Genomic DNA, 14,647 nt, shown 5'->3' on the forward strand with positions numbered 1-14,647 from the left:
GTCATTACGGAGTGTAAATACCTTACAAATATACAGCTAGAAACTAAGTCAATATTGAGCAAGGCTACACACTATTCTGTTGATATAAAGCCCGCTAAATTATCTTAGCTGTCCACTGAAGAAAACCTCCTCTGAGGATCTCCAGATACTATGAAGTGCTGTGTAGATTTCTCTATTCAATCCATCTCCATCCATGCTATGACCTTCTTTGCATCTGGTATAGAAGGTATTGCACGGGGACCATGCTGGATTAACATAGCCAAGGAAATATAAAGAGAATATAAAACCAGCATTGGATTTATTCCTTTCCTTGCTTTTCCCTGACCAGTTCCTCAATAGATTTGGGTGCTCACAGTCATTTAGCCCTGAGTTTTAGCATTTTCTCTTTCCTTCGTTTTAGGTACAGGGATGCAGTTTACGAATGCAGTTTTATGAATGAAATTCAATTTGAATTACGTTTCAATGGAAAATTTAACAAAATACATCCTGTAAGTATTGGCAGGAAATATATTTCAGGGTTTTTTGAGGAAAAAGTTTTACTCTTTCATCAGAAATTTTGAACAGTAAATTTGGAGTTTCAATGAAAAGAAATAAGAGAAAAATAGCATATTAAAAAGAAACAATAATTTTTGCATAAAGCTGATTTCATTAAGTGACAAAGGAGATGTCTGAAAAACATTGAGTTAGAGACAGCCATGCAACTGCAGAAGCATAAAAAATTATCTACCGTCACAAAAAAGGATAAACAATGTGTATTATATCCTGCAAAAAATCATAAAAAATATCTGGTTTAGTCAGCTTTATTTTTTTTCCCATTTAAATAGAAATTGAATATTCCTAATATAATTTTAAAATTTAATACTTTTCCCCCCTTTTTAAATATAAATATGCTTATTCCTAAAGGGACTTCATATGACACAGGGAAGAGTTTTAACACAGAACATACTAACTTTCTTTGAAGTATTCTCTACTTTGCCGCTGAGAAAGAACAAACCCTTGAAACTTTCAATGGATTGTCCACGTTGATTCTGTTTGTGGTACATGTACAGATTTCACTCAAGTAGTGAATGCCCTCTGAAAATAAAGCTCCAAAGGGGCTTTGTTTTTTTCCATGATAAACTTTTAGATTCTCCAATCTATCTCAAGAAGAAGGATGTTCTTCATGAGTAAGATTATTGCAGTTCATTCTGTGAAATTCCACAGTTATCATACCCTCATACGAATTTAATAAAGCTTAGCCTTAGCTGCTCTTGAACAGCAGCCAAGCATTTGATTTGTTCTATTTCATTTTATTCATTTATATGCATCTTGCTACCATCTGGAATCATAAAAACAAACAGTTCAAGCAGTTAATGTGTTAAAAAGGGGCAATGAAATAATGAAATATTCTCTTCTAATTCCCCCACCCCATTTACTCTGTTTCTTTCATATCCATTTCAGAACTCATGTTGCCATTTCCTAATTCCAAAAAGACTTTCTGTAAGAGGATTGTCAGGACAGATGTTGGAACCCTTACACAACTGAGCACGTGCTGTCTTATCCATGTTCAGTGTTTCAAAGCCAAAATACTGTAACTAATAAATCATGCTTGGTAGCTGAAAGCGAACAGATAATTGCACCATTGTATATCTTGCATACAGAAAACATCAAGAGAGTATTTTTCCCTCCAATTACATTTTCCTTTTTCAATTGCTATTGACAACATTATTCTGTCATTTCTATCTGTTTTTAATATCCATCCTTCATGAAAGGTTTCTGACAAGGTTTGATTCACTCATTACTTTGTGAGTGAAACAATCACAACTGTCAACTTATCGGTGTTTTCACTAGTAGAACTAGATGGAATCCAAATGAAAACTCACAACATATTTATAAAATAAAGACGAATACAAAAGTTGATGAGCCATACGAGTGAGCAGAAAACAGTGTTCTTTTGGACTTTACCCTGAAAATGCATATGAACAGATATATTTAAAGTATTTACATCTATAAGTAAATTGAATTCATTTGGATATTTATGCATCTAAGTAATGGATCCATAAAAACAATTAAGATTCTGATTTCCACTGATACACCTACATATACTTGAGGATCCAGAAATATTAAACATTTGTACTGACATAGGAACGTATTAATCTCAGAGAATTCTGAGAGGATCCCAGAGGACTCTCAGAGGATCCCAGAAATAGGCTGAATAGGAAAAAGTACTTTCTTGAAAGCATCGACATGGCAAATTCTCCCAAATACGCTAGGTTTTCAACATTAGTTTAAAATTCATTTGTGTGAATGTTCACAGATTCTGTATTAGCAATAATATGGAATGACAAAAAAGAAATAGTGTGATGATGCAAAATACTACTGCATGCATTAAAACTGAAAGAGTGCAAAAGACATGGAGACTGAAAAAGATGGAGACATTTGGTGAAGCATGATGAAACAGCTGAAGACTGTTCAATATCTAGAAGTGAAGAGGAAGATAGAGATACAGACAAAAGTGAGACTGTGAGTAAGGAAAAGAGCTTATCCTGCAGCTTCCTCATGTGAAGCAGTCCAGTCTTCTCATGCAAAATGAAGCCATTTTCAAGATAGGAAGGAAGGAATCAAGAAAGAAAGACCACCTGAACACGTGAGGGCCTTACTAGATCTGACTGGAAATCTTCACCTTATTCCATCATGACTTTTTCAACTGGGAAGCCAGCAAACAAGCTTCTTATTTGAGAGCTCACAATACAATCATTCTAGGTCGGACTGAGCATATATGCTGTCTGGGATACAAGACACACCTTTGTCAAAGAAACAAAGAGATATGACTGAAAGAAAATGGATGACTGTCATCTGCTTTAATGACTTCTGTTAAAAACAGACTTTGCTGGATTTTCTCTAAGGCCCCAGAAAAGGTTCCACTAGTACTCAAGTACTTCATATCAATCTGTAAAGTATATACATGTTCTTTCAATAGAAATTAAAAACAATAAGGAAAATTGCAATTAAGACAAGGAAAAGCTTTTCACCATGGGGGTAGTCAAGTAGAAGCTAGTGTTTCAGAAAGGTTTTGGAATCTCCACCCTTAGAGATACTCAGAAGTCAACTGAACAAGGTCCAGAGCAAACTGGTCTAAATTAGCCTAGTTTTGAGCACCGTGATTGGACTAGGTGACTTCCACAGGTCCCTCTGAACCAGAATTATTTTATGATTCCATGATCTGTAATCTTTAAGAACTCTGATATAACAAATAGATGTATATTCTGTGACTCACCAACGTATCCTAAATGGTTATGATATATTGTCAAAGGAGATTTATACATCTGATATTAATTCCTTTGGTTATCATCACAGTGCCTTTGTCAAACGTCAAGTTGACACAATGCCAAGGGCAAGAACTTGGGTATGTCTGGACTGTTACACAAAAAACCCCACCACAGTTTCAATATATTAATATAAAAATAGGGAAACATATAAATAAGACAATCCTAAACTCTTTATTAGAGACCAGAAAACAAGAATGTCATGGTGTTAGACCATACAAGTATTCTTTTAAACCATGAAAGAACAAAGATACCATTTGATGAACAGGATATGAAGTAACTTGAGTTAGGAAGCTGGCCAAAGGAATAATACACAGAAGTGGTCTTACAATAAACCTGATGAAGAAAGGGAATTGAATCAGCAAAGATCATTTATCTTCACAACTTTGGCCATACAACAGCCAAAGAATGTTACTGTTTTCTTAAAATGTATTCATCACATACTTAGAAGTTACTATCTTTGAGTTAGTAAGTTTGAAGGAATCCTCAAGCCTAATGTTTTCAAAATTAGTAGGTTTGACAATTGCCCCATGTGCCAGTAAACACTAATCTGTTTACCATGGTTTTTTTAATTAGTCACAATGTCATTTTCCTAGATTAAAATAAAAATCTACCTTGGGTCATTAAAAAAATGCATTCAGCCATGCTACTAAACAGCAAGAAGTATCTTAGAATACTCCCTTATAGAGAAAATAAGCATTTGAAAAGTATTAGAAAATTGCCTTCTTTTTGTGTATATATCTATGTATAGGCTTCTACAGCCCTATAATGTATAAAATAAGAGTTAAAAAGGTAAATATTTAATATGAAGAATAAAGATCCACATAGAAGCTATTATCTTACTTCAATGTGTCTAATGGGACGTACTTCTGAAAAGTATTAGGTATCTGTATTTGGAAGAGTAGCTTACTGCTATTTTGAGGAAGGAAAACAGAATTTTCTTGAAGGATTTCTGGTAAATCCATTGTTTCCCACTCAGTTCTAAAAAACATTATAGATCAAGCTGACTCAGCATGGACTGTAGAATGGTGAATACAACAATGCTGATCACTGCTGCTAATAACAGTATCAGACAAATGAAAAGCATACTAAATACAAATGAATACAACCTATCTAGAAGATCGCAGAAAGTCAGTAGTACCCCTGAAAAATTCCAGATAACACACTTACTTAATATCCATCTGTATGAATATAAATAACTGAATTTGATGTACATGTCTATTTACGAAATAAGCAGAGACTCACAATTTGGAGGAAGTACAGAAACATCATTTTCATGACATTTTCAGTGGCAAGATTTAAGAGAACGAGTCTACATAATAGAAAAAAATAGTATTTTAGAATAGTGGGAGACAGTATTGGAATGAGTAAAAGTGACATAGTGAAAGAAAAAGAACTGAAATTCAAAACTGTACTTATCATACTGTATCCTAACTTCCAAGTTACCAAGAGTCACTTTCTAATATAGTGAGAACCCAGTACATTCTCAGAAGGGAAGACCGACCTTTCCAGATCTCAAAATAATGTGGTAAAGTGAAAACCTTAGTGCTTAGTTATCTTTCACAGCAAGACCTATTGGGTACTGAGATAGAATATAACTGTAGATATATGCCTATGTAATATATACTGCCTATAAACTTTGCTAATTGAATATGTGATAAATGCGCATAGACACCCTCATGCTCTTTCTTTATATACATATGCACACAAAATGCATACATACATACACAGACATCTCTCTCTAGCTCTAAACACTGCATAAACACTCAACACATACATGTAAACATTGTTAGAAGATGTGCAACTCTTGGAATTCCTGCTTAGACCAGATTTCTTTGAAGAAAATGTAGACAAAAAAAGTATACTGCTAAGGAGTATGAGGTTTGGAAAGAAGCATATTTCTTTAGATAGATTACTAGTAAGCTTTACAGTACTTTATGTGCGGTACAGTTATTTTAATAATGATAGCTCCTAATCACTGTAAAAAATATCAGTATATGTACAAATTTGATGGTGTGCATGCATTAAGCAAACAGACCAGAGGTGTATTTAAAAACAGTGCTTCTCCAGAAGATATACAAATATAATCTTCCAACAAAATTTATTTTAGAAATAGATAAATAAGACATAAAAGCAACAGTGCTCGGTAATTCAATATGAAAGCAAAAATATATATTAAAAAATATTTGTTAAAAAGATTTTACAAATAATACTTAAGACCAGGATATACCATAAATACGTTTTATGGCAAAATGGGAAATCACTGAAAATGTGTAACAAAAAAAACCCACAGCATTACACTTTATGTTAAAAAAATAATTCAATTTACATCACAAACCAGCGTTGTTCCTGACAGCACCCTACTGCCCTTCAGCAGTCCTCCACTCAATTAAATTCAGAAGGATTTAAAGATATCCTCCAAAGTCCAATCTATCTTCTGATATGATAGGCAGCTTTCATACAAACTGCAGATTGTGTGCCATAGCTTTTCCTTGGGGTGACTCACTTGATATCAGGGCATGTTTGAGATCAAGTGGCATTGAGCTTTGGTAGACACGCATCCATATGAAATCCAGGCATTGACAATATCACACAGGATGCAGAACAGCAAATCTGAGAGCTATCTTTGGCTGCTGGCATTGTAGGGCTAAAAGCAGCGATGTGATTAATTTACTCTGTAAAACTGGCAACAAATAAAGAACTATTCTTTTTGCTGAGCCACACACAGCACTGTAACTAACCAAAACCAAACTCTAGGACTTTATCTATAGACACAGACCTGCCTGCACTGGTGACAGGGGTGGTAATGTGCACCAGATAAAAGGATGAATCCCTTGAGTTTACTGAGATGCTGATGAGTAACAATAATTGCAGTCTAAAGTACAATAAAATAACTTAGAAAGTATAATTGATATTCCGAAGAAAATACAATGAGTTTTCAATTTCAAAACCAGCATTTGGGCATCTCAGTGATTTTTGCTTCTAATTTATTCTGACTTCTATGTAGTCAGAAAATAGTATTTCTGCAGGTGAAAACATTTGAGAAACAAAGTTGGTTTTGACACACATACACCTAGCTTTGACTCAGGATGCTAACACTCATTTTTAAAAAAAACCCAAAACTAAATATGGAATTTTTTGACTGGCCTCCATTTAGCCTTCACATCATTGAAAAGTGTAGAAATTGGTATTTGGCACACGTACATATTTGGTCAGTACACATATAGGCTTTCATGAGACTTTTATGAATCCATTTAACCATCAAAAGGAAATGAGCTCTCTGAACAAGTCTTATGTCAGTCTATGAAAGAATTACTTTTTTAAAAATGATACTTAGATGTAAGAAAACAAAAATTGAAACAGAGGAAATGCATGAAGCGGCACCACTTGAGGTTGCTGGCTTTTCCCTTAGTGCATTTGGAGGGTTATTATATTTGGCTGTGCTGACTCATGAGAGAGCTAGAAGAGAGAGATTACTGATTTGGACCAATAATCCAACCACTTGAGGTACCTTTTATTTCATGCATGTAACTCTTTTAAAGTTTAAAATCATCCTAGATTCTTTTAGAATTATTTAATGATAGACTAGAATGATATGACCAGTGAAATACTAGGAAAAAGGTAGACCCTCAGCTAGGTTTAAAGCAAAAAAACTAGGAATCTCATGAAAAATATTTTTCTCTGCAAGCACCTAACTGGCACATTTAAATTACAAAGGTACTTATCAAAGGTTCTCTTCATACTCGGTGTAAGAAAGTAGGCACTTCTAGAGGGCATGTAGTCCTAAAATAAAAATAACCTGCTATAGTATATCTATGCCTTTTCACTACCAGAGAAAAAAACTGAGGGCAACTACATGTCCACTTGAGATGACTAAATTACATGCTTGAAGTTAGATTAGATTAACCTAGTCCAGTATCTCAACTCACTATCCCTTGATTAAAAAAAAAAAAAAAAGTTTCAATGTAAGTATTCAATTATTTGGTGCTTTTCTTAACCCAATATTAGTTTTATGTGTATGAGTTTTCTCTTCAAGGAAATACAACCTAATTATCATAAGAACAGAAATCCAAAGATTCAAAAAACAAAGAAAAACCAGAAACAAAGTCTGTGAAATCCTACTATCTTCCTGACAAACAACTCTACTAGGCCAAAGGGTTATCACTCTTAACAAATATCTTTGAATGTTTCCCATCACCCACCTACGAAGCACCTAAGCGAACAATTATAATAGCAATAGACAGGACCAATCTTTGTTACACTAAACAATACTCCTTGAATAAATTCTTTACTATGTTAGGAATGAACTTGCAACCCAAAGCAACTGGCTGAATTGTGGCATTGAGTCAATAAATATCATTACTGTGTGTCTAACCACTGAAAGTGTTGGGTTTTCAGTTTAAAGCATAAATGCTGCAAGGGTATGATAAATAGGAATAGCAAAACTGTCTTACAGATACATAAACTTCTTCCCAAGAAAATGATTTCATTATCGGAAATGAAAAATTTTCTCTAACAGTCATAGCTATAATTATGCAATACAATATGCTAAATTACAATACGTACTTCATTATTAATAGAATTTATTTTACAGATCAAATAGCCAAATACACATTTTTAAAAGAGCCAGATAGCAAATGTGCAGGAAACTATAGGCAACAGTCATGGTAGACACTCTACAGTCCAAGAACTGAGGCAACGTGATTATTAAGTACAAGCCTATAAATATTTTTACATCAAACATACAGTAATGTGTAAGAATTCCATGTTGTAGTCTAATTCATGATTCATTAATAACTTTTTCTTTAAAAGAAAGTTATATATACTGTATACATCCCAGTTAAAAGCAGTGTCTGTATTTCATTTTATTCTAGCAAACTAATATTACATGTCTTCATATAAGTGCAGAAAACAGGGTTCTTTATACTCCTTTGCCTCCTAAGAGATTTTTGCATTGCATATGAAATTCTAATATTATAGATGATACATATTAAGCATTAGTCCCTAAAATGTGAGGCAATATACAAGAACTTGCAACCAACCTGCAAACAAAGCTATGATATTCAAATTTTATTTTTTAAATGACCTGTGCTAAATTAAAATTATAATGTAAAAAATTTAAATTAAAAAAAGTTAACTATATAGAGAAATAATTTGGGAAAAAAACCCAACAGTAGGCCATTTTTTCCCCCATGTGCTGGCTAACAGTGAAAAAAGTATGTATGCTATTTCCTACTTTATCACACTGAAAAGCAAGCCACTGGATCTATGACTTTTTTTTAAATAAAAGTACTTCAAAAGGTTAAATGTATGGCACTTGTTACACAGACATTATCTAGATTTCAGCAAGCAAAATGCAAATTAAATTTTATTTTTAAAAGTTAAGTGAATACTTTCCAGTTATTTAAAACATGATCATTTATTATAAAATGTGGATAAGAAAGCAGGAGGTACTCATTTTTCACTACTACTATTGTGCCTATAAAATGAGAAAGCAGTGATTTGATCAATTCTATTTATGATCCATAGCAGCAATAACATCTTGAAAAATATTATGGAATAGATATAAATAACACTTAATTCTTAACATGTATAATGGTGCTATAAGTGACAACAATTCATTTGTTTTTCTTTTAAATGCAGGGAGTATAAAGAACTTTACATTCTCTTTTTAATGTTTGAATAAAATTTATTGCTCCCTTTTAATATATTTATAGAAACAAAATTCCTAATTGTTTCAACTAAAATAAATAAGGAAAAAATCTGGGACAAGAAGATTACAAGCAAAATAAATTTACCATAATCGCCAACTGTGAAGAAGGATGGGTCACATTACTTTTTTCTTAGCAAAACTACATTATAGAACACTATAGCACAATGTACTAAAATTCCTTTGTCTTTTCTTTTTAAAAAATTCTTGCCCTTGATACCTTTCAGTAGGGCAGCTTGAACAGTTCATCGTCACTTCCAAACCCCTCTGGAGATCAGACGATAAATTTCTTCGGCAATCAGAGACAGGACAAAGGGCTTTCTCGTGCTATTTCCTTGTTTTCATGTTTGCTGGCTTAACATCATTGTGTACACGTACGACTTCAGTATATAACATCAGATGCGATGACGTTCAGAGCTGGCAAACAGAGAAACAGCATGAGAAAAGCCCTTTCCTGCATAATTTTCCCCATATATTGTAAAGTTTGTTTCCAAATTTCTACCATGTCAATCACTGTATGGTTTGAGAAGTACTGAACTATTGCGGTTCTAAGTAACCAACCATTTTTGATGTGTGTGTGTTTTCAGGTTTCTATACCCAAGCAAAGATCTGCACACATCTATATACACATAGCAAAAATGCTGAAACGGAAGGAGCCACAGAAATGGCTTTTATGTATGTTATTCTAGGTTTCTTACTATTTTTTTTGCTTTATCAGCTCGAAACCCCAAGTGCTGTTGCAAGATTATAGCTATCAGAAGACTACCATACTACCTAGAACATGTTCCTCAGGGTTTTAGCAGACTTCATTCAAGAGCATCGTTCCAAAGAGCATAAAATATTTTGACTTGAAGAGTTATTTTGCATCTTTAATCTATATTTATCATCAACAGAGTTAGAGTCCTAAAAATTCACAGAAATTAAGCCATTCCTATCAATCATTTCACAGGAAAGAAAGGACTATCAATACCACAGTCACCAAGACACTAGCCACTCACTGGTCAGGAAATTGCTATCAACTGCAGATTATTGAGTGCAATACCTTGTAGGAGAAAATAGGAAAAAAAAGAAGTGTGAAAATTAAACCGCAGTTAAATCAGACTTCTTTGTTGACAATGGTTTATAGCTATAGGTCATTTAAAAGAAACAAAGTCGGGTCACGAGGAGAAAAGAGTAAACTTTTCAGTTATCCCACTGAAAAAATGAAGGTGAAATGCACTTAATGTTTAGGAAAATTTATGCTGCTACTACCCCAAGGCAAACTGCTCTTGGAGAGAAAATTGCGTATCATTCTAGCTTGCATAAAAATCACACAATTATTAATGCTGGAACTTCATCTACCAACTTTGGTATAAACTCAGTCAATGAGTTCTTACTGGAAAAAAACCCGTCTTTGTTTTCTCCGAATTAATTTTTACTTAAATGTCATATTGAATTTTTTTTTATTTTTTCCTCACACAAAACATGAATTTCTTTTTTCTTTTCTTCCCATTTGTGTTCTGTTTTTGTCTTCTACTATGAGGCAAGGGCGGTACTTTCCAGATATCTTCCCCCATGCTTTTCCAGTGAAAAATATATATTCAAGTAACAATTCTGACAAAGTTTTTCTTCAAAATCTTCCACAGAGGAAAAGCATTTTCTTGACCAGCTTTACTTCAGTAGTACTGCACATTTAAGTAACTGCTCACTAACTTCTGAGTCACAGACTTTCACTTATCCTTCAGTTAGAACTCTTTTCTCCAGATGTGAATTTCAGTTTTTTTTCTGAAATGCATACACATGGCAGCATATCAGAACTACCAGCAAAATTACCAGCCACAAAATTAAGAGAAAATAACAAGAACAGTTAGAACCATAGTAATCAATTTTGAAAGGGCTTTTAGGAAGGGCTTATACCAACAACTATTTAGCTGATATTTAGAAGAAAGTGTTCTTTGCGTGTAATTTATTCTGTATCTGTTAATGCAAAGTACCAGTGTTATCTCTGTACCCTTTTACATACCAGAAGCATCAGCACTGCCTACTGATTATTACAGTATACCAGATTAAACTCACTAGTCTCACTGTTATTAAACAAAACAATAAATTCTGCAGCTGAAGATTCACATAACAGGTGAGTTTTCAGAGCTATAGTTTCAGGAACAGTGCAATATTCTTGCAATTGACATCCTAAGCATACTGTTCTCACAGTGAGTGGGAAGCTACAACATTTCACCACATTTCAAATCAGAGTCAGAAAACCAAATATACCATCACTGTAAACAGGTCTAAGCAGTTGCTAATGAGACAGTAGGGCCCCAAAAAGGCAGTGTATATCAAATGAGGTCTACTTCCCATTCAGATTTCTTTAAGGAATATAATGTTTATCTCCAGTCAGTTTCTAACAAACAAGTTGAGCAGAGATCACTGTCATCTGAAATTTCTATTCCTAAGTACGGGTACGTTCACAGATGATAGAATCCTGGCAACTAAAAACAACTAATGAAGATTTGCATTAGTAAATATGAGAAAAATCAATCTGCACACCTGTTCACTCCCTCAACAACATCCCAAAGATGGCATAGTGTACTAGCTGTGGAGCTAAATTAACATACAGACCAGAGTCCACTGTGAAGCAGGGAGAACCACCAAAAGGCATGTAATCTTAGATTCAGAGCATGATTGCACCTTCCAGCTCTATCAGTGGAAGACGTGGACTGAAACTGAACCAAGCCCTCCAGTGCTGCTTTCATGAACAGCCACACTTCTTCACTAACACAAAGTCAGATAAAACTCGTTCTTAAGCTAAAGTTTAAAATGACAATACAAAAGGTGACAGGACCCTTCCTGAGTGATCAGGTGCTTATTTTCGAGGATTTCTACTGTTCCTATAGTATGCATTATACTATTTTCAAATGAAAAGAATGCCTGAAATAGCATTAATTAAAAGAAAGGGACAAGAGCGAGGATGCATGGGAAGTTCTAATGAACTTCTGTGGCAGTAGCTTCTTTGAACCAAGCTGCCAGCGATCACATTGTAGTCTATAATTATACATGTTTTGAATAGACAGGCTGATACCTAGACAGGAACTGAACTGTCTGAAAGTTGTTTGAAGTTTTGCAAAGTTGAGCAAAGATTTCAGATTTTAAAATTGTGTTACATACTACATGAAAACTAGACTGGAAAAGCCTCTCCTTTCTTTTCATTATTGCAGCGCAAATGCAAAAAGAATTAGAAGATTTGTGTCAGTATGAAATACTTCACATAGTCTGCTCTCACTAAGGTAAATGTCAAAAGCAATTAAACTTTTACAAAGCTTGCAGACAGATAAACTTTAAAGGTGCTGTATGTTTTTCTACCAAAGAAATGCATCTTTCTACAAGGCCCATGACTACCAAACCAATGAAAATCTGATGACACTGAAAGTCAGTTTGATTTTATGAGCCTCCAAATATCCTAGTTTGAAAAACCTTATTATGAATAAGAAGCTCCTTCACAATTTACCTCTTAGTAAAACTTCTTTAAGAGTTCTCTCTACTACATCCCAAAAGAAAGCATGCTGTTCTGAAGGTCTACTGTCACCAGTATTTATTAATTTCCACTGTGTAACTTCAAAATAATATTGATATCTCTCTCCCTTGCCCTTTCTCACATACAAGTACACCAGAAGCTTGATCTCCCTCTTAGAGGAGATTACATTAGAACCATACTTTTCCCTCTTCAACTTCCTGTAGTTCATGATTCAATGTGTCCTCAGCTGCTTCAGGAGTCTCTGGTTCCTTTTCCATAAAAATTTCAGCTGTTGCATTCCTGTATTTATTTGCCCACATGACCACTAAAGAGATATTTTGATTTTTTAGTAGAAAAGCCTTTCCATCTGCTCTTGCATGCTTTTTGAGTACAACTGTTATAATTACTTTCTGTCATTTTATAGATCATTTAGACAAATTTAGCAGTAAAGCAAACACCTAATTTCCTTTCTTTAAAGACCTGAATCAATACCATTCAGACATACACAAAATTTAGAGCTTCAAAAGAAACATATATTTTTAGCTTTAACTCAATATTATTTCAAATATCTGAGTAGAAAGTCTTGCATGCACAAAACTATGAACTGTTGAGATGTGTGGCCTATTAATATCAGCACCCATTAGAAACTGAAGAGGTATCTTCACAGTGAATATAATCTTCTTTAGTCTCTTTCAGAGAGCTTTTGGCTTGTAAAAGGGATGCATTACAGTAATTGTTAGTGATAAAGTAAAATATTTTTTCTCACATTAGACATCTTATTTTCATTTTTCAAACTAGCACATCTCCCTTTTTAACTGAACTTATTATCCTTCAATTCTCCAGGCTGTCCTACAGTTTTCTGAAAATTCAGAGAGTATACGACACAAATGCATCATTAACCACAAACATCCTGTTAGTCTCCGAGCCTGGAGGATGGCGGAACAGCATGACATCTGAAGCACTGTGGCAGAAGCTTGTTTTTGTTTGTTTCATTTCTTTACTGGCTGACAGTGACAACTCTAACTTAGTCTGTCCTGAGCCACCTTCTATAGCCCCACAGGAGATAAAACTATACAGACTACAATATACAAAACCAGGTTAGGAGTAAGACTGACTTTTAAAAGATCCATTGACATTTAAGAAATACTTTGCTTGTTTTTACTTATCATGAAATACAATTCTGCCCTTGTGATCATGGTCCAATACAAAGGATTTAACTCTAGTGGCCTTTCTTGCCCAATTTATGTAAATAAATACATTAATCAAATTACTTATATTTTATTTAAATAAGTAACAAAAAATGTGAATTCATGTGTTTAAAGGTAAATGTTGCTTTCAAATTAGTGTAAAAGGCCATTGAGAGTGAGCAGTTATACTTTCTCCAACAATGTGATCACTTTCATACAGAAAAATAAACCTAAAAGAAGGATAACTGTAGATTTAACAAAATCAGTACAAATAGTAATATTAATCTCTTTTTTATATATTCAGCTATATTCATCATACTAATATAATTTCAGGTACAGCTATATGAAGATAAGCTACTATCAGGTAATGAGAGGTAATGAGCATTAAAAAAAAAAACCAGTTCTATTCTGCTCTTCCAGATAGGAAGCCCCTGTCATTGACCTTTAAGGTACAGATAAAAGAAAATGCTCTTTTCCCCAACCAACTTCTAAAGAAGAGAACTGCTTTCCATTCTACTTTAAAAGCCCCTTCTGATGGAAGAACTATGTTAGTAAAAACCTAGAGAGTCACCAGCTTGCTTTCTTTGTCAGCAGCATTACTGCATGACACAGTGTATTCGAGCAGACAATGGAAGAACCTTTTTGGCTCAGAGGAACTATACCAGAACGCAATTGAAAAATCACTTAGATCAGACCTACAGAGATGCTGAAAACAGCACCACCCTCCTCAGAGTTATCAGAGTTCAAACAGATGAACAAATTAGCAAGAAGCTTTTCTAATGTGTAATTTAAATTAACACATTCAAATACCTTTAATAGAAAATACTCAAATCTCGAAAAGCGATACATTTTTCATTGCTGTCGTGTCTTAGAAATAAGATTTTTTTTTTTCTTCAATTTTTCTGTTAATGCATCTCAGAAAAAGATGAAAGTTTTAGAAAGCGTAGTGATATGG

The 14,647-nt window shown here is 33.9% G+C and overlaps 1 protein-coding gene across 1 annotated transcript in view; it reads right to left on the reverse strand.

Annotated features, from left to right (window-relative positions):
* Positions 1-8,783: 8,783 nt before the first annotated feature.
* Positions 8,784-14,647, reverse strand: part of PCDH11X (protocadherin 11 X-linked) — a 93,020-nt gene continuing 87,156 nt past the window's right edge. Inside the window, exon 4 of the mRNA XM_009326627.1 lies at positions 8,784-9,432. Coding sequence (XP_009324902.1) covers positions 9,427-9,432 — 6 coding nt within the window. The 3' untranslated portion in view covers positions 8,784-9,426. The remainder of the gene's footprint in view (positions 9,433-14,647) is intronic.

The sequence above is a fragment of the Pygoscelis adeliae genome, unplaced genomic scaffold (assembly GCF_000699105.1).
Source record: "Pygoscelis adeliae isolate BGI_AS28 unplaced genomic scaffold, ASM69910v1 Scaffold216, whole genome shotgun sequence".
NCBI classification, from domain to species: domain Eukaryota; kingdom Metazoa; phylum Chordata; class Aves; order Sphenisciformes; family Spheniscidae; genus Pygoscelis; species Pygoscelis adeliae.